Here is a 20,863-nt window from a genome sequence, read left to right on the forward strand (position 1 = left end):
GATTGGAATCCTCATAATGTGTGTTAAATAGAACAGTGTGAGGTTATAGCATTTGTTTCTGTAGGTTGCAGTAAGAGTGTTGATGTTAATTGCTGGCTGCGTCACCAGGTGGTAAATTGGAAAATGAGGTCAATTTGTACTGAGTTCACTTGGATTTCATCATCAGGATTTGGTGCCTATGGAAATATTCCACAGTGTATTAAAACCTGTGTGGCTGGTTTTTGCTTTTGGAGATGGATATAGGGAGAATGTTTAGAGACGGTGCATGAAAGCTGCCACCCAGATAATTAGTCACAACTTCTTAAATTATTTCTGTATTGATCTGTCACGTAGGAAACCAAAGCTCATATTTTGAGTATTTTTTTTTGAGAACTGAAACATTTGTCAGCATTTCTGTTTTTCAGGTAGCTTGTGGCACAGCTGGATAGAGGCTGATGAAAATCAGGGGGAGAGCAGCATCTAACAGAGATGTGCTCTGAGACAGCGTGAGGAAATGCTGCTTTTCAAGAGCAGCCCGTGTGCCCCTGCGGCCCGCTGCTCTGAGGCAGGATTATGCCAGGGCAGCCATAGGCTGGGGAGATGGAAATGCCTTGCAGAGCCTGAATTGTGGCAGGTGGCCAAGTTGCTCCTCAGCCCCTCGGTTTCTGCTGGCCCCCAGGTTTTCCAGCCTTTCTCTTTGGGATGCTGGACGTCTGGATTACCGGGCTCGGTTTCAGATATTCAAGTTAAGTTGTGTTTATTGGTTTCAAAAGCAGCCTTTTCTGATTTATATATTCTCAAAAGGAAATAAAAAAAAATTGAAGTCCATGGAAGAGAATTTCTAGCTGCTCTCATTTCTAGCCACTGCCAATGGGTTCGAGGGGAGCGAGGCAGGGGTGTGTGTACTGTGCATCTTCCTGGGAGAAAATCCTCACTCTGGAAACTTTTCGTGCTTCTTTAAAAGTGTAACTTGTAAGTATTCTGCAACGGAACAATTCTGAGAGGTAGATATCTATAATGAAAGTAATGCTCCATTGGGTGAAAATCTAGTTTAATTTGTGGGTATTTCCAGCAAACTGAGGAATTGTAAGTATGAGCTGAAATTGCACGTGTACTAAAATGAAAACTATGGAAGATAATTAAAAAAAAAAAAACCACTACTTTCTCAATCAGGAAAACTCTTTACTGTTAAATAACATTTTTATTCAAAAATACTTGTGGTTTTTGTTGCAGTTGGTACACCTTATTATATGTCTCCGGAGAGAATACATGAAAATGGTTACAACTTCAAATCTGACATCTGGTCTCTGGGCTGCCTGCTGTATGAGGTAATATTGATAATAGAGTGAACGTAATAACTCTTTCCCCCCTGCATTCTTCCCTGGTATACTGAATACTGTCATAAAATCTATTTTCTTGCTGCTGAGAAAAGTATATAGTATTCTAGAAAAGATGTTTGTCAGCTCTTATATATCTGCCTTAATACTAAGAATTCTTATGGTAACTTCTACATATGAAACACTAGGTTTGTGTATTATTAGAGACTGTCCTTTTACTGGGCTTGCTACGAAGATTTTTTTAGCCATTTCTTTGGGCATAACGGAAGGGTTAAGAAGTGAATAATGACAAGCAGATGTAAAAATTCTTTTAGATGCTTTCAGTGGCCTGTGTGGATTTTATGGTCTGGGTAATAATGCTTTGAATAATAGTAGGATTGACTTAACTATGCAACTAATGCTTTTGAAAACTAACATGTAATTTTTTTTAATGATTTGAAACCTAAGTAAAGAAATGAAAAATCTCTGCTAACTTGAATTAACTTTGGCGTTACTTCGCTGTGCAAAAATCAGTGTTTCTTCTACTACTTCTTCCCATACAGCTAAACCAGAAGTATGGGGTAATTCCTCCACTAATACAGTTGAGCTTGGTGGGTGACACTTCCATAATTATAAATGGTGTTATATTCGTTACCTTCTGGGGAAATGAATATATGGGGCAAATGCAAATAGAGGCAAAGAAAAGTGTGAAGAACAGGTGGGCTTCTAAGGCAACTACGTCTTCGGAGTTCTTGCATATCATTTGTTGATCAGAAGGGCGAATAGCCATACTGCAGTCTTGAAGGGTTTACAGATCCATGTGTAGCTGTTGCCTGTATATCTCTGGGACTATCTGCAAGAGTTAAGTGTCACACTTGCTCAAGTATTGGTGAGTTAAAATCAGATACATAACTCCATGTTCAGGTTCCCCAGCACTGGCTGTGGCAATTACCATTTTCATGTTCCCCTTTATGCACTTGCACAAGTAAGAAGACTAAAGGTAGCACAGAAGTGAGTGAGGATTTTTTAGTATTGCTACAGTTTTTCCCCTCAATGGATTCAATGCTTTTTTTTGTTTGTTTGTTTTATTCTGGAAAGAGGTGAAAATCTCAGGGAATAAATTACATACAATAAGCATGTTTTAAGTTTATTATTTTCTACGTTTCATGAAATTTTGTGGAAATGCTGGAGAGAAATCAGTTCTTGTTTTCTGAAGTTTCTTTTTATTTTTCCCAGATTGCTTATTCGAGGCTGAGTAGACCATGTGAAAAACCTGTGTAAAAAATGAATTTGTTCTTTGATTTAGAGACTAATTTCAAAATAACTAAATATCTTAATTTTATTTGCTAGCTCAACATCTCAAATACCGTTCTATTTTTATTTTTTGATGTTTGATCAGGGTGACGTTTAAGTTGGCATGGCACTTTTTTCTTTAAGAATGGAACAATTAAGATTCTTACAGTTGATATGTGTTGTGTAATTATAATATATGTGGTAATGTCTAATACTACAGATCTTTATTATGTTTTTTTAATTTTTGGGGATATTTTTATCCTGTTTAGCTCTACAATACCCCAGATTTTATTTATTTTGTTTTGATGTTTATCACTGAGGTGTAATTTTGAAATTCAGGTATACTAATCTCCATATATGCTTAATTTTTTATTATTTAAAAGAAGTTGCTTAAGGTTCTTCAGTCACGCATGGTCTAATACATAGGATGTATATTATCAGTTTCTTTTTGCAATGCATGTTATATCTACTGCTTGCATTTTAACACGTTGTATTGATTTTTGCTGTGTGCTCTGGATTTTCTCTAGCTTAATTGGAGAAAAGCTGTGGCATGTTTATCACCTGAATAAATGCTTAATTGTTGATAAACTCTCTTCATTTAAATTTTCATTTGAGATTAGGCTAATTTGCTAGAACGTATAATTTTTTTTTTAAAAAAAGCATTATTTCTAACCCACGTAACAGTATGTTATTCAATGCTAGCTGTGGGAGTGCTAAAAAGTATATTTTAGACTGAATTTTAGAACCCCTGGTAGTTCTGAAACCTCAAAAACACTACCACTGGAGTTTTAATTGATATGCAACAAAGTAGACTTTACTAATTAAAATCAAGATGCTGTGCTTTTGCTACATGGACCTTTACATGGAAAAGTAGGTTTTACACATTTCCTTTTATTGTTCAGCGTAGCAATTGCATCCTTACAGGGTTGTAGGTTGGTGGCTTACAGTTCAAAAAAAAAAAAAGAAAAAAAAAGAAAAAGAGGGAGGAAAAAAAGAGGAGAGAGAGCTGCCACCAGCCCTGAAGACAGACAGTGGGCTTTCGTCCCTCAGACACCCCCAGAATACTAATCAGGAAAGTCAGACCCTGGAGGTCAGGGAGCAAGTCAATCATTCTAGCGATCGTCTCAGTGTGGAGGATCAAATTAGCCTGAAAAATTCAGCTGCTGGGAGGAGAGGGCGAGCAGCTGTCAGGGGCAGCAGCGAGATGCACTAATGAACCAGATGAATAGTGCAAAAGCTTGAAAATAAAAACAGGACAGTTGACATTTTTCATCTGTCAAAGCAGGAGATGCATGAAAATATAGTATTCCTGTTTTAACTCCTTAGGGGACATTCAGAATTTTTTTAACACTCTGCAGCATTCAAACAAAAGTACTTTTTAATGAACACCTAGAGTACAAAAATGAGTATCTGTGCATTTATTTAGAATTTCTGCATGCATACAGACCCTGCAGTTGATTTTTCTTTTCTTTTTTCTTTTCTTTCTTTTCTTTTTTTGGTCTTTAGCTTGCATTTTTAACATTCTTTTTAAGGTAAGAGACAATAGCATGTAAATCCCAAAATTAACAGCGTTTTGGTAATACGGTTATAGAATGTTTGGGAGGAGTGTAGAATTGAACTGTAGCATTGTGTTCGCTTGGGGAGCTTTAATATAATTTATTCGTACTTGAAGTTTGTATGAAGAAGTACTAAACTACTCGTGAGATGTTTTATTAGATACCAGGCAAAGGTTAGGGAATTTGGGCATTTTTTTCATGTGTATTTCCCAGCGATATTGGTGCTTAGACACGAAAGAGTTAAGCTGATATATGGAAGACCAGAAGACAGATGAGAGCCATTTTCAGCTTGTCCTGTCCCTGCTGAAGCTCACTGAGTAGCACAGCATGGACTAGCGTGTTTCACACACACTCTGCCTGTCTGGGGAATGTACACATTGTCCTTCCAAAATCAAACTTATTAGCACATGTAGAAAAGGGTGACTGACTTTGGGGCAGCGCTGTGCTCAAAGCAACATTCGTGCTGCCGCGGTTCAAAGGCTTGGAAGGCTTTGAACAGAATGGAGAGTTTTTAAATGAATTTTAAGATTTGTAATCCTGCGAGCCATAGTATTGGTTTCCACCTTCAGTGTCAAGTTTTAACGTTGTCTGGAAGTCAAGCATAGGCTTACTAATACTGCCTAGAAGATGGTTGTTTGTGTAGGTGTTCTCCAGTAGCTATTCCTACATTCTTCTATTACAGTTGTAAAATACAGTTATGGATGTCGATTCTGTACTTCTGATGATGTTTTGGGTGGCAATATTAATTTTTGAAATGACATGAAATAACATTGAATTATGAGGTTATTTTTGTAACATTTGTTAGCTTTTTTTAATTAACAAAAACCACCCTGCAAAACAATACCAAAACCCTGCAGCACTTTATCCAGGTCTAGCTGTGAGATGCTACAAAACCTGCTGTTATCCGGCGTTCTTACCAGGCAGTATTGCTTTAGATTGGATAATGTTTTCTAATGATAAGCTTTCTTCCAAAAGAAGAAAGTCCCCCTTCTGTGGTGCAAAGCCTCTCCTAACTCAAAGCGGTAGGTGGAACTACCCAAATTTTCCACATATACTATTGATACAGTCAGTAGTGCAGTATACAATTGAAGCACTGCAATGTTAGGATTGTGATAGGCACAGCACAGAGTAAGTACGTGGACTTGGTTACATTGATAGCTAAGGAACTTCTGATTTTTGCTCTGTGACAGGAAATCATTAAAATTTGCTTTTGATTTGCTAGTGTTGTGGGTTTTATGGCAAAAAGTGTACTTAAAAACACACACACACAAAAAAAAAAACCTGTACATTTTCCTTAAACAGATGGCTGCACTGCAGAGTCCCTTTTATGGTGATAAAATGAACTTGTACTCGCTGTGCAAGAAGATAGAGCAATGTGACTATCCACCTCTCCCTTCAGATCACTATTCAGAAGAAGTAAGTAATTTCCTTTCCATAGGCTAGATCCTCATTTTAGTGCTGGCACGCTTCCAATGTAGTAATGAACTTGTGTAGTTTTATGTTATATGCAGATGATGCCTGTAAGTGTTTGCTCGTTGAACTTGCTCAAGTGTTTCTGTCAAAACATTTCCCTGAAATGGTGTAAAATTTTGGGGGGATTAAAGGTGGAAACTTCATCCTGTTAGCTTCTTAATTTCATCGAGCTTCTTTGCTCAAAAGACTGTCCTAGAATACACCATGATATGTACTACACGTCATAGTGGGATTGAGTCTTACATATGCATTATGCTTTTCTAAAAGCACAACTACATGAGTTTACGCTTGGCAATCAATTAGTGCACTAACTTTGTTTCTCTAGAGGCTTACATTAAAATCGAAACAGTGTAGTAAAAATGAATTTAGTTCCCATTTATCTGCATTATACAACTACGAAGTACTGTTTGATACAATTCAATGGCGGGTCTTTTACAAGGAAGGGTGGGCGCTAACAATAAATTTCAGAGAAATGTAGCAAGACATGATATAACTGCATAACACACCGGGGTATGTTTTAAGTTGATACATAGCACTTCTTCACTGTCATTAATGCATTTAAGGGGCATACTTCCTTTTTTTTTTTTTTAAGCAATAAAATGAAAAGAAACTAAATATTTTTCTTAAAGTTACAAGATTAAAAAACATAGATGTTGGCTTGTTAATGTTCTAACGTGCTAGTTTTGAAATAACTTTCCCACTTTGAAAAGGAACAGGGCGAACCGATAGAAGCTGTAAAGCAAAGGATGCATATTAGTAACCAATTCTAATTGAATTCAGCCTATGTGAAATAAAGGTTACTTGGAAAACACAAATGAAAACCAGCACTGAAACACCTTCCAATAAACAGAAGGTTTTGTGCATTTTCATTTATAGAATAGGGATTGTAATTCTGAGCCTTGAATTTTTTGCTTTCAAAGACAGTGATTGTACTATTAATAAAAGATAAGTGCCCAGTGTTTTGTTTTGTTGTATTTACAGTGACAATTTTTCCTCTTTACGGAAATAAAAACTGGACTTAAAAGGATAATTCTGTGACTTTGCGAAGGACCGAAGTTTGATCTATTGTGTAATATATGCAATAAACCTCTTTGTGGGTTTACCAATTAGTCATTTTACCTTGGCCGTTCTTAATTACTATTTATTGTAGACTATAGATATGGTAGTTCATATAACCAACTCGAGAACTGGAGGCCTAGAAATACAGTAGGGTGTGAACAATAATGCAAAATGATAGCAAGAATGTCAGGGGCCGTTCTTTGTTGTGTCATTCATGCTGTCTTCCTTTTTCCATGAAGCGCATGAATATTTCACATATCTGCATCCTCATCCTCTATTCTTCTTGACTAATTTTCAGACTGTCTGCATTTGCATTTCACATGGTAGCTGATTAGGAGATGCCGAGTGCAGCAGTGAAACCTCAGCAGGCGGTTTCCATGGTGACCTTCAGCAGGATTTTAATGATGATACCACTAGTGGTTCGTTGAAGTTGGCCTGCCTGCGGGGCTACTTCGCTGCAGCTAAGTGTGAAGTTGGATATGCGGATTTCCAGCCAAGGGGCAGATATCAAAGCCTGGCCCAGATAGAAGGTCTTGGAGTTGGGACAGGGGAAGAGGTTCCACTTTTTGCTTACCTCTGTGTAGCTTCCAGTGTCGGAAGCAGATGCAAAGCACAGGTTACATTTTCTTCATTTGAAAGCAGGCATTTACTTCTATGCTTTGAGTAAACCAGGTAGTTATAAAATACAAGCGAGTTTAAAATATAATGAGAGATTCAGAACCGTAATAGATGTGGAAATAGTAACTTAAAAAAAGTAATCAACTGAACGATAGAGATGGCGCTGAGAGCATTTCTTTTGTTCCACTGTGAAAACTTGCATTATCTACAGTGCATGCAAAAAAGCCCATGTATGTTTGCTAGTTACTGCATCAGAGTATAATAAAAGAAAACAAAGTCTTTTCTGAAAAATGCTTTATTAGCACAAACAGTTAAAAAAAAAAAAAAGAAACGAGCAAGCATTGTCTACTGTATTATTTTACACTCTTAAATGATCTGTACTGGGAAGCTTTAACTAGATTGGGAGCACATTCTGAGCTGTAATGTTCAGAGGTTTCTGAACACTCAAATCCACATATTCTATAATGAAGAATTTTCTGAAAGAATACTTTTATTGAGCATTTATGGCTGTACCCTTTGATGTAGGAGTGTAAACACATTACAAAGTATTAGACAATTGCTTTTTGGAGGAAACATAAGAAAATTTTAATGAGATAAATTTTTGATTAGTAATCCTAGTAGTCTAAGATGTCTTTTCACAAACTTTGTTGAGCAGTAAGAGTTGTTATCCAAGATTTTTGAATGTTTAACAGCTTCACGTATCACCGTTCTTGAATATTCCTTAAGAAACCCTGACGTTCAGGGTAAGTACTCAGTATTTACAGAAATATGTTTTACTTTAGGGAGCTGAAAACTGGGGCTCCCTTGCCACTCCCCAGTCAATTCTCATAAAATCCTGTCAACCAATATTAGCATCCCATTGCTTTTTGTGGTAGGTGAAGTCTTTCAGTCTTCCCTCTGAGGCGCTTTTCCTCACAAGTCCATAGCCAGGCCCCTGCTCTAGAATTGCCATGTGGGTTGCTAGCGTTCCTTCCAACGCTGAGTTTCAGGAAGGTCTCCTATTCAGAGTAAGGTTTGTGAGTTTATTGTTGTTATTTCAGTCATCCAGGATTTCTTATGCGAAAAGTTTTCTTTCTCAGTTGCATGACAGTGGCAAGTACTTGCCTGTCACAATACTTAGTGTTCCTTCCTCCCCTTCTCCTGACTTGTGCGATAATTGTTTATTTCATAGCTGAAAAACCCGCTAAAGTTAAAGAAAGTGTCTCCCACTGCTCCAGTGTCAGGCTAAGCTCCAGGCTAAACACAGTCATTGTGCTAAGTGCACAGAGGAGGTTAAGAACAGTAAGAGCCAAAGAAGTTTGCAGCTAGGGGATGTGGGGATGCAACAGGAGCTCCTTCCAGCTCAGTCGTAAGTCTGTTCTGCCTGTTGGCCAGTCTGTGCCAGTTAATACTAAAAAAAATTACTCTGTCTCTGACTTGAGAACCCCAGTGCCTCTTTCTGTGGTACTGTCAGGCTTTCCTGCTTCATGAGAATTTTATTAGTACTAGAGGGGCTGACAAGTGATCTCAGGTTCATTCAGTTAGTTACTCATGTAGGTAGTTAAGAGTACTATGGCCAAGTATTAGCAGCCAGCAGGAGCCCATTTTCAGTTGTGAAAGGTTATCTCCATGTGTAACTATTTTCTTTCTGCTATGCTCTCTTACAACTGAAATTCTGGGGAGGGGAGGGAGAAAGATTTAGCAGTATTAGCAATGGCCAGTAGCAATGGCCAATTTAAGTAGTAAGACTTATAGCCACATTGATTACTGCCATTTATTTTACTGTGATATAATTGCAAAGGGTTGTTACCCTGATAGAGTTCATCTTTTGTGCTGTGTTGAAAAAAGAATTTCTAAATAAACAGATTCACGGCTGTCCCTTGTTATTAACATTCTCATAAACATTTTCTTGCATCTGGACAGCAGTAGGTATATGATCATTTTGGTTAGCGTTAGTAAATAACTCTACAAGTTGCAAACAGCCAAGGCATCATGTAGAAACCAGAAGGCTGGTTTCTGTAGGTGTACTTACAAAGATGAATAGGGTATGAAAGCCGTACCTAATGCAGTGATGCCATTTTGCTCCTGTCTTTGTAACCATTGAATCTCTGTGGCTGTCTTCAAAGCTCTGAACTATAATGTGTACTATAACAGAAGTAACAAAGCAATTCTAAAGGAAGGCATCCTGTTTAACGACTTAGTTTCAGACTCAAATTATTTACTGGTTTTAATATTTTTTAAAATGGAAAAGATCAGTTTAGAAAACAAGATCAATTATCATGGGCCAGCAATTAAAAAACATGAAGTGGACTAGTGAAGCTAAACACAACTTCTCTAACTTTTTGCGTGTTAATTTATTGGAGGATCTACTTTATTGTTCTACTTTCAGCCAATTTTCTGGTAAAAGAGAGAATCCTGTTATTCCTCTAATGATAGCTTTATAGGTGTCAGTCCTTCGCAATCTTTTACTAAGACTTTATTTACTCTATGCAGTTCTACTGAACAGATGGAACTCTTCACAGATAAAGATATATGTATGTGTACAAGACTCGTTGTTGTATTCCCCAGATAAATTACATTTGTATTCTCTTTATAAAATGTTTACATATTTGGTTCTAATTTTAGGATTGGGGTTTTTGGATGTTCTTAAGTGTTTCCTGTTTGTCATAAAGGCTGTATGAGCCGTTGCACGGCAAGCTGTTGCTCTGCTAATATATTGTGTCTGCTGGTAACTCTATGTCCCAGCTGCTGCTTCGACAGGAACTTATTTTACTTTTTCTATTACATTTTGTCAATTATTTCTTACGGTAGTTCATAATTTCCGGTGTTCTATTCCCCAAATAATTGGGTGTTATTATGGACTAATAATTTTTCCTGCCGATGATATGATATTCCTATTTCTTGCTTGCCAGAAGGAATGTGATAGCTTTTAAAATCCGTTAATTAGATAAACGTAATATATTTGAGATTCAAATAGCAGGTCTGTTGCTGGATCTGACCATCAGTCAAAAAGAGAAACATTAAAGTAAAATGATGATAGCAATCTGATCGCTATCTTCAGAATTCATCTCATATATCAGTATTAATTTCTCTTCACTAAAGAAGCGGAGTGTTTTAGTGACAGTTTTTGTATTATTAATTGTGGAGGAACCTGCACAATGTGTTCTGTTTGCGATTTCTGCAAACAAAGTTGTAAATAGTTGTATGTAATGTTTCTTTCTTCAACTTCAGGACTTCCTACTCTAGTGCATTGAAATTCATCTTCAGAAAAACTAAGAGTATAATTAGAATTTAAAATCCTTCTTGATCTTTTTATACAAAGCATGAAGGGAACTCTCTGATGGCACATTTGAATATGCTGTCTGCGTTGCCTTTGAATAATCATGGTGATGAGGTCACTCTGTTAGTTGCAGGAACTAGGTTTTCTCAGTAATCACACCTAAGAATGCTTCTGTGAACATATTAATTGTTTCTTTCTATAAAGGAGAATTAAGGACTTAGCCCTACAAATAAAAATCAGGACTTAGTCCAGAGGTTATTTACTTCAGTATCATGTTTCCGAGGCCAACGCAATGTGATGCTTCCTCAAAATACCTTCCCAACTTTCATTTTTAAGTTCAGAATTTTACTGAGTCCAAAGGTGGAGGCTTTAAATTAAGAAGTCCTCACCGGGTTTAGTAGGGCTTACCATTTAAATGATGTATAATGAAGTTACATGCACACTTGAAGCTATATGTTGGAAGAATTAGAACTTAGGTCTCCTCGTTACTCTTTATGCTCATATTTTTTTCTGGCAATAGTATAAAATGTTAAAAAAAAAAAAATTGAGTTTTGCATACCTGCTTGCATAAAACTGTGTGCAGTATGTGTAGAGAGAGAATGCTGAGTGTGTGTTTATGCAGAGTTGCTGTGCTGGGCTAATTGTTGCCAGTCTTTTCAATTTGAATTTGAGAATGCGTAAATACTACTTGGCAGGATTGTTGGCTTTCTTACATGTTATTTTCCTCTCCTAGCTGCGACAATTAGTTAATATGTGCATCAACCCGGATCCAGAGAAGCGACCAGACATAACCTATGTCTATGATGTAGCGAAACGTATGCATGCACACACTGCGAGCAGCTAAACAGACATCAGATCCCGAAGATCAGAAATGTTCAAATATTTTAAATAAATCATCCCACCTCTTTGCATTACAAAAATGTAATTATTTGAAGCTTACTGTTGTGCTTTGTGAACCCATTTATATACGACCTTCAATATTTTGTTTTTTTTTTACTTTTTACCAACTTGCAGTTTTAACAGATTAAAATATGTAAAGCGTAACTTCAAAAGATATTGAGAGCTGCTGTTTTCCACATTAAGTGAGTTCAAGTATGTTTTCTTTACTGACAAATGTGTTCAGTTAGGCCTCAGTTCTAAAACACGGTTGCACTTTTGCACAGGATACAGATATTGGGCTTATGTATAAGCAAAATGTCTGAATCTCTCACCTTTTTAGTAATTTATAGTAAATATGAATCTGCACAGTTATGTTTATTTTAATCTTAGTTCTAAACGGGGTATATAATTATTATAGAAGGCTATTGTATTTTATACTGAATTATAGTTTAGAGTCTCAGCACATGAGTAGACAGATTACATGATTAGTTCTGTGCTTGCCAAACGTGATGCAAAAATAGTTAGTGGAAAAAAACCATACACTGAAATTATTTCAATGTCCCTTTTCATTTTGCTATTCTGTCATAATGCACATAAAACATTTGTTGGAGGTTTTATGGGAAAATTTAAGGTGTTGATTCTGCAGTTTGATCATTTTCAATAGGCTTGTACAGCGCAGCCCTGGGGCAATGTGAGTGTGCATAGCTGAGTGTTAAAACCATGCAGATGCTGCTTGTAGCGAATAGCGTTCTTTGGAGGCTAGCATGTATGAGAAGATCTGATTAAAAGCTGCGATCTTTAAGTTACCAATTTCTATTTCTGTAAATGTCACTGTTTGTAGATTTTTGTATTTAAAATAATTTGACATTACAATACTGTATTTAAAGATGCTTTTAAAATACCAAAATCTTTTTGGAAAATATATAGCTGTGTACTAAAGCACAATATATTCTTCACGAATATCAGATTTTGTATATTGTATCCTAAGAAGTAGCTTTATATTTAGCAAAAGTAAATTTTAGCATTTATGTTTCAGAGAAAGTTGCCACTTCCATTTCGGAAATAAGTATTGATGCAAAATACTTCATTATTGAAAAAGAGATTTTATGAAAACCTGTCTAGTATGCTTAATAATGTTTTCATTGTTAAGGAAAAAAGGGTGTTCAAAAATAGAGATAGGACTCAAATTTCTTGAATATCAAGACTAAACTCTTTTTGAGAATACATAACTGTCAAAACAGAATTCTTAACAATGAGATTGCTAAGAAGTTGTTACTGACAATTAAACCTTTTTTAATGTAGGTAAAAAGAAGTTAGTTTAGAGAAAATAACAATACATACATCCACACAACACGGTTTCTATATGTAGTCAGTTCCCTGCACTTTTTGTTTTGTTTGTTTTTTTCCTACGTGCAGCTTTTTATTAGATGTAATGCTCAAAGAATATCCAAATGTGGGAAATCTGGAGTTAGGTCAGTTGTGCTTTGGGTAGGTGTTTTTTTTTTTTTTAAATTAGAAATACTGTGGAAATTCTGTTTGCTAAAATGCAGGAGTTTTTAAACAGTATGTGCCACATCTTCATCTTAGTACGTTGTTTTTCTGTTGTTTTAATTTCCAGACTTGGTAGAACAAGTCTTTAATTTTCCTTCTTCCTGCCGTATTTACTTGATCCAGTCTTGTAGGACTCCAGTGGAACAATGTATGGGAAGAAGGTGTTTGAGAAACCTTGGTTTGTGTTTAACAACTTCTATATTTGCATTCATGTATTATCTGATAACTGTGTTGTAAACAAATGATGGTTATATTCTAGTTCAGATTCAGAGTGAAATGGTTTGTATTGACAAAGGCAGCGCAGTATTTGCTTGACTGCTGCAATTGGTTTTTAATATGCACAAGTGCTCCAATCATTCTCTGAAATGGGCTAGAATATTCCAAAGTCACTGACAAAAAACCAACGCAATCAGGCTGTATGCATCTAATATTATGTGTCAAGTATTATTACTTTGCCTGAAAGTAACCAATGATAGATTATTTTTTTCATTTTCTGGAAGGATATGTCGAGTAAAGAAATGATGAGTTAAAAGTTAGCAAATGTTTAATTCATTGGTATGAGTGTGGTTTTTTTTGTATTGCTAATTAAATTTTGTGCTCAGTAAAAGAAGCAGTTGTTTCTATTTTAAAAACTGTAGAATAAATGGTACAAATGACTTGGGTCCTGAAGTTTGTATTTGAGAGGTCTGTATGGGTTAACAGAATTGCTTGTATAACTGAGGTTCTAGAATCCATCCCATAAGTAAAGCACCTAGTAATGTATGAAAACAATAATGTCTGTTGTAATAATTCCATGTGTGCTATACATTTTATAAAATGTTTCCTGTTATAGAAATGTCATTCTATTTTTCATCTTTCGTTGTTGGTGAGGTTTGACACTATTTATTTAAAACTATGCCATTACATGTTTGTTTTCTTTAAAATGAACCCGTTATATTTCTAAGCAAAATAGTCTGACTTGCATCCCTTTTATTTCAGTAGTACTACAGTATTAACGTGTTTCATGACTGAACTTTGTGCGTTTGATGACACTGCATTAAAATCTCATCTACTATCTTGAAAGCTCCCCTGCTGTGCAGTAGCCTAATAAAATAAACCATACAGATATCAATTATGGTGTAAAAATAACAGTGGTTCTATGATATTTTTCCAACTTTTCTTATTACAGATATGCTACAGTATTTGCTGCCGGTCTTGCAGTCAGTTTACTCTTTCCAGTATTTAATTATAGGTGAGTGTTCTAGAATCATAATGGTAGAAAGTACATCCAAAAACTTTGTCATCCATTTGTCAAAAATTTTATCTAAAAACACTGCAGTAGTTATTTTCATAATGAATTATAAACTGTGCTTTTATCTAAAATTACTCTGAAACAACATGGAAATACCTAAAGGGCTAAGAATAAGGAAAAGCTCCTATTTGTGACCCCAGCTTTTTTGAGCTCCTGTCAGCTCCTGTTTACAGGGAGAGCATTAATTTTTTTAATGGAATTTCAGTAATTTTTAGGGAATTTGTTTGCTCACAATGAATAAATAGGTATCAGTAGAGTATCTATAAATCATGTGCTCTGCTCTTTTTTTTTTTTGTATGTCTTTGTTTTGGTAGGACAAACTTAATGTATTTTTCCCACTTCTCTTCAACTTCAGTGATCCAGTAACTCATTGTACAAGCAGGCAATAGAAGTATGTGTTCTTCTTGTAATGAGCTGAAACTTTAAAAACATGCCAATATGCAGGAAGATGAAATACAGCATTAGATGTGTCTGAGCAGGCTAGTGTTTTATTCATGCACACGATTAAGACAGCCATAAAGAGTGAAATTGTTGACAGAGTCTTGGAAATGGAAAGGGACTTCTATTGCCAGTGGTTCTCAGCTATCTCTGAATGGGACCCAAAAGTGCAGTGATGTTTGCTTTCAACAAACCATCCACTTGGTCTCTGTCTTGGCAGTTATCCAGAGAGAAGAGAATCTTAATGGCTGAATTTGAATGCTGATGGCAATTGCTGTGTCAGGTATTTGTGCTTTTAGGAACCAGAGGTTTATGTGAAAGGAAGACAACAAGGGCCTTCAGCTCATGTTTTGTAGAGGGATAGTTGAGTCTGGAAGTAAAGGTGCTGAATAGCAGAGTTGAAATAGCTTCCCCCTACCCCCATCATTTTAATACCATTTTAGCAGTCTAATGTTTTCCAAACCTGCCACGTCCCCATATCAGCTAATAGCCAGTGACAGTGCTGATCTTCTGGATTCTGATCTTTGGTTTGATCTGGATGAATAACTAAATTTTCCTGCTGAGATCACTGAAGGGGGAAATGCGGGCACTGGGCATACCCAGTGATGTGTTACTTAATTGCCAAATGTGATTCAAATAGAGATTTTAAAGGTTTTTTCCAGTCTTCGCTCCTTTCCCTATATCTTGCTCCTCAGATTTTTGTTCTTGATTTTCGTATTCTTTCATTGCCTCTGCTTCATCTTCCCTGTTGTCTCTTCATCTCTCTTTTGAACTTGAAGTTCTTTTTTTTCCAAATGGCCAATAGTTCCATTCTTTCTTTGACTTTGCTAAAATCCACCCACTCCTACCTTCCCAAATTTTATCCGTAATCATAGGCAAACTCAATGTTTAGTTTTTGTTTTTGTTCTGATCACTACTTAGCTCCATTGTTCTTCATTCAATTTTTCTAGCTGCCACTTTGATTTCCTGTTTTAGACAGATGTTTTCACAGCCTCAGTCATTCCCATGACCTCGTCTTTACTAAATACTGTGTGCTTTATTATCTCTCATTTTTAAATTCCTTTTCTCTGATCACTACCTGCTCTCTTTCAGCATATCTGTCTTTATCTCTCCTTTACCCTGTCACTCACTCCTTTTGGGATCTCCAGTCTATTAACCTTTCTGACTCTTTTACTTTTCTCAGATGCTTCCTTCCTTCACTGGCCTTACCTCCTTTGACTCACTGGTCTTTATTTTCATCTCTGTCTGCTTCCCTGTATGTGGTTTCTTTGGTTGCTTCTCGCAGTGCCCTGTCTCTAATACCTTCCCTAGACATCTTTTCATGTTATTTCTTAATTTCCATTCCTCCTTTTCTGAATATTGTTGAAGAACGGCAGCACAACAAAGCTTTGGGCTGAGCTCTGCCTTACCTGTTCTATTTCTCCTTCCGAATGGACTTTTTAACCACTTGGGTCACGTCTTTTTTTTCTTGATGAGTTTGCTTCCAGGTTTGCTTTTCATTTTAGGTTTTATGTGTTTGTTTTTCTACTTCCCCAGATTGTTCTGCTTTCTTAGAATCTGTTCCTGATCCAGGCCTCTGCCTCTAACCTGTGAGAGTTTGTCCCTTAAATTTCTGCAGCTCTCGTTCATTTACTCTTTTCTTGATCGACTTTCGTGAATGACTCCTTCACTAGTAGCCAAATTTCTCTTTCGCTCTCATCTTGAAGTGTGTGGCTCCTCTCATCTTAACTGCTTCTCTGTTTAATACTTTTTTCCTTTATTCCCCATCTAGCATCCCCTTATTCTATGTACCTGAATGTCCTCTCTCTGTTTTTGTTTTCGTGTCTTTTGTTTTGCTCTGTAATTCAAGTGTCCCAAAGATCCAGTGCCCCCTTCCCCGGTTTGGTTCTCTCACAGTTTAATCTCTGGATGATTTCTTGACTCTTTGGCCAGTTTTTAACTTGTTGATTCAGAGATCTAATTTTTATTCCAAACTCCCTCTAGACATTTTCCAGCATCCCTGGTGATTTAACTTACCTTTCTATCTTCCCAGACCACAATCTTTCTGATATGTCTTGTGGTCATATGTCTTTCAAGTCAGCAATACCAGATTCCACCCCTCTTCACTGTCTGTATTTTTATCTTTACCATTATAACTTCTGTGTCATTTTGGACTTCTGTTCCTCCCTTCAAAGTATCAAAATCGACAAGAGTAAACAGTGGTCCTTGGCCTTTAGCTGCTTCATGTGCTGAAGAAGGAATCCATGGCATTACCGACTGTTTTGTGTTTTTAAGACAGTTCAGTTTAGCAAATTTGATCCTGTTTTACAACTTCAGAGCTGGAACCTCAAAAGTTCTTGAGTTTGGACCGTGATTTTATTTTCTACCGCTTCAATTGCAGGCTTTGTCTTTCGTTTCTGAACCATATGTAACTTTATCTTGTTCTATTTCTGCACATACAGCTAACAGTTATTTTCTTGTGTTACAGCAGCCTGACTGCAGTGCATTTATCTTTGTTTTTAAAGTAAGAATGTACTTCACAGCTTCAATGGCTGGGTTCAGTGTCTAAGTGTATGGCATGGTGCTCCTCTTCGACACTGTCCCTCTCTTACAGCGGTTTCTCTTAGTTGCTGTTCTGTGTTGTGGATGTTGGTGGTATGGCTGAAACTTCCCAACAGTCTTCTGTGATGTTTTGTTGCTGCGTGACAGCAGTGGGGCAAAATGGCGTCTGACATGGAAGTGCGTATGAATCAAAGATGTGTCACTGAATTCCTCCATGTGGAAGATATGGCCCCTCTATCAAATAGTATTATCGTGCTCTTTGTGTCTCCTATTTCCACGGAAGTAATTGGGAGGCATTACTTTCAAAGCAGCCTATGTAGTAACTACTTACTTGCACCATAGTAATTCTTTACTTAGAGAGGATCAGTTCCTGGTTGGCAAAAAGCAGATTCTTTTATAATGTGTGTTGAGTTTTTGTTCTTTTTTGTTGCCGGTTTGTGTAATCTCATACCAGTGTTGAATCCGTTCTTTTACAACTGCTTTAGTGATGTGTGGAGACCTTACAATTTTTGTGTGATAGAAATCTTTTGTTTGTGTGGAAATAAAAAGACATAAGAAACTTAAGAGTCCTTCCTTATAGTTTCACCCTAGTCCAGCCTCCTGCTAAGAGCAGGATCAGTGCTGAGTTCAGAACAGGGCTCTGGGCTTCAGCCATTAGGATCTTGAAAACCTCCCAACCAGTTGGATCTTGTAAATATCCAGAGATGGAGATTGTGTAGCTTCTCTGAGCCACGTGCCAAAAGCTTATCTAGCCTCACCATAAGCATCATTTTCCTGAGTTTGTCACACTTATCAGTTTCAGATCTTGGCTGTCTGTTCTCATACTATTCTTCAAATGTTATTTGTACTATAAAACAGGTAAGTCAAATACTGAAACAAATTGTTTCATTTCATTCAATGGTATTTCATTTTCTCAGATGGCTCTTGCTAACAAATGTGTGTGTAGTAAATATTATCCTGTATGACATGTACACTACATTCATTTTACTGGAGTGTAAATAAAAATTTGAGGCAGTAAAAATTTGAATGTTCTGTGACATTTACTACTTAGATGCCATCAGTACTTAATTTCTAAACCTACTAGATGTTTCTCAACAGAGTATGGTTCTGCCCACCTTGGTGAAGCAGGGGATTCAAGATGCTGGATGTAACTCGGTGTTTCTGTCTTCTGGAGCATCCCTCAGGAAAGGTAACTGGCCACTGGTAGAAAGAAAGAAGCCAATGTGCATCTGAATAGTTGTTGATTATGGGGACTCTGCTTCTCTATCCTTAGGTGCTGGTGGAAACTTGCCTGCAGAGATGGATCAAATCTGAGATTTGGGGCTGGAATGACTCTGGGGGTGGGTGAAGGGTGGTTTTCAGGGGGGTTTTGGTTAATTTTCCCAGGTGTTCAACGGGATAGCAAAACTTAAAACTTTTGACAACACATTTCTTGGAAGCAAATGAAAAGTATGACATACGCTTATAAATTTGATAAGAAAAATCACTCTTAATGAGATAATTTTCTTAAAACAATAATTCCTTTTTGATCTTAGGAGATAGTCTTTAAGAAAAGATAGATTTATGGGGTGGAGGTGGTGTCTGTGTGTCACGTTTGTACTGGAGCATTTACAGAGTATGGGCTTGTTGACTTGATGGTGGAGTGTCACAGCTGTCTGGCAGCTGGGGTCCTTTTCTTACCTCATTCCACAGCCATGCAGCACAGGTGGATGGACAGGAGGTGGTATCCCAGCATCCCCTGTGCAGCATTTGCTTCCAGGCAGGTAATGGTTTGAGGTGAAAGCTGTATGTACCCCTCTGCTTGCCAGCATGAGCCATGTAGGTCAGAACCTCTGGTTGTGAGGTATAAGAGAGTTAGGGGGAGACCTTGTCAGCATGCATTTTTATGTATGTCAGATTCACTGTGGTGGAACTTCAACTGATTTTCAGTTATTTGTGGTGACTTGATGTGGTTCAAAAGCTTAAGAAAGGAATTGCAAGTGTTTCAGAGCTTTTACTCTTATGGAAGAGTATCTTTTAAGGGTATATAATTATGCAGTATTCATTATGTATTCATAGCAACAATACTTTTTGTTTGCTTATTCTAACACAATTAAGTTAGAGCATAATTTTTCTATACTGTGATCTATCAGAAGGATTAAAATAGTTCCTTTGTGCTTTCTCTCATTGGAGAGGAGGAAACTGAATTCCAAGTCTGTGGTAGAAGTCAGGAAGGCCCTGCTGTTGCAGCTGTAAAGGTTCCACTTGTAGCTGGTGGGAGTTTGTTCCAGGGCAGAAGCTCTGCTAGACAGGTACAAGACAGCTTTCTAATGATCAGTTTTAATGGGCTTTCAGGGAGAAAGGGCTCTTAAAGCATTCACATTGCAGTGAGCTTTTTAGTTTTATGTCCTGTGCCATAGCAGTAGACTTTGGAAATATGAGGGTCTCCAGCTACAGTCCACTCTTAACACAGTTAAGAATTCAAGGGATGGCTGCTTGTCCTTTATTTGGAGCAGGTTTTTAAGAGAGAGGCTAAAATGTAGAATGACTGAGAAACCTTTCCTCAGGTGGGGGTTTTTGTAGGTAGTTTGCATGGGAAGTTGGTAATTTGATTAACTGTGTACGGTTGTGTGGTTTTTTTTTTTGAAGTCCAGGTGTTCCAATTCAGGGCTTGTTTGATTTTAGGATGACTTCAACAGCTCAATCATGGTATAATTGTAGACATAGGACAGTGGATTCCCTGTACTATTTTTGTACTTTCCTGTGTTATTTTTGTTGTTGCTGTTTGCTTTTGAGAATTTTTTGCTTGCTTACAGAAATAGAAAAGTTTGAGAAAGAACACTCTCACATGTGTTACCAATTACTTTATCATCTTCACTGGAACTGTACTTAAAACTGTGCTGTGTCCCACTCTTGACTACCATCTCTCATCTGATGAGTGCAGAAATGGTCTTTAAATATAGAAGAAAGCAAAATCAGTTTTTGGGAACAAACACTGGTGATTTAAAAAAATTTACATGAAATAAAGCAATAACTGGTTGCTTTTGTTGCTTGTCTTTTTACTTCTACATAGATAAATGGATGAATTAAACAGGAGCTTGAATATGTGATGTTTCCCTGTTAGTTTACCAAAAACTTCTTCACTTAAAAATATACTTAAAACCCCCTAACTTAAAATGATAATTTTATATACATTTGTGTATATGTAGTAGCAAGGCTTGCAAAGTGCTGCATGCTCCTTTATAGGAGGGCTTTGTAAGTTACAGTAGTGACCCAGATGTACTTGCTGTTCCTGACTGCTGCATTGTGCCGTTGTGAATGTGTTCATGTTCTCATGCTTAAAATCTAAGGACTGATCTTTATGTACATAAAATGTAAGGCTTACACCTTAAAATAAATAAATAAAAAAAATAAAAAAACCCTTATATTGCAAAAATAAGGCAATTATTTGGTCTTTCCAGAAAGCTGTTTCCTGTGTGTGGGTATCAGTGGTAAGCATGGCTGTTAGCACGGCTGGTGCTAGTTTGAGCATCATTAAATGGAAGCCTGCTGACACTGCCCATTGATCAACCAGCCTGCGCAGGGCCTCTGGGCCACAGCATTTCCTCCCCCATTGCTTACTTCTCTCTGA

At 37.0% G+C, this 20,863-nt stretch overlaps 1 protein-coding gene across 3 annotated transcripts; it reads left to right on the forward strand.

The window, feature by feature from the left end:
• The first annotated feature begins 1,174 nt into the window (after positions 1–1,174).
• Positions 1,175–20,633, forward strand: LOC104912311 (serine/threonine-protein kinase Nek7). Of its 3 annotated transcripts, none has more exons than XR_002118023.2 (4): positions 1,175–1,307; positions 5,447–5,560; positions 11,287–18,442; positions 18,527–20,633. XR_002118023.2 is itself a non-coding variant. In XM_010715665.3 (3 exons), exons 1-3 carry the CDS (start codon positions 1,230–1,232, stop codon positions 11,395–11,397), a joined length of 303 nt encoding a protein of 100 aa, XP_010713967.1. In that variant the 5' UTR covers positions 1,188–1,229; the 3' UTR covers positions 11,398–14,094. The 3 variants fall into 3 exon arrangements, 1 of the variants encoding a protein (XP_010713967.1); XR_002118022.2 differs by having other exon boundaries at positions 1,181–1,307; positions 11,287–14,214; positions 18,352–18,583; XM_010715665.3 differs by lacking the exon at positions 18,527–20,633 and having other exon boundaries at positions 1,188–1,307; positions 11,287–14,094.
• The last annotated feature ends 230 nt before the right edge of the window (positions 20,634–20,863 follow it).

The sequence above is a fragment of the Meleagris gallopavo genome, chromosome 10 (assembly GCF_000146605.3).
Source record: "Meleagris gallopavo isolate NT-WF06-2002-E0010 breed Aviagen turkey brand Nicholas breeding stock chromosome 10, Turkey_5.1, whole genome shotgun sequence".
Taxonomy (NCBI): domain Eukaryota; kingdom Metazoa; phylum Chordata; class Aves; order Galliformes; family Phasianidae; genus Meleagris; species Meleagris gallopavo.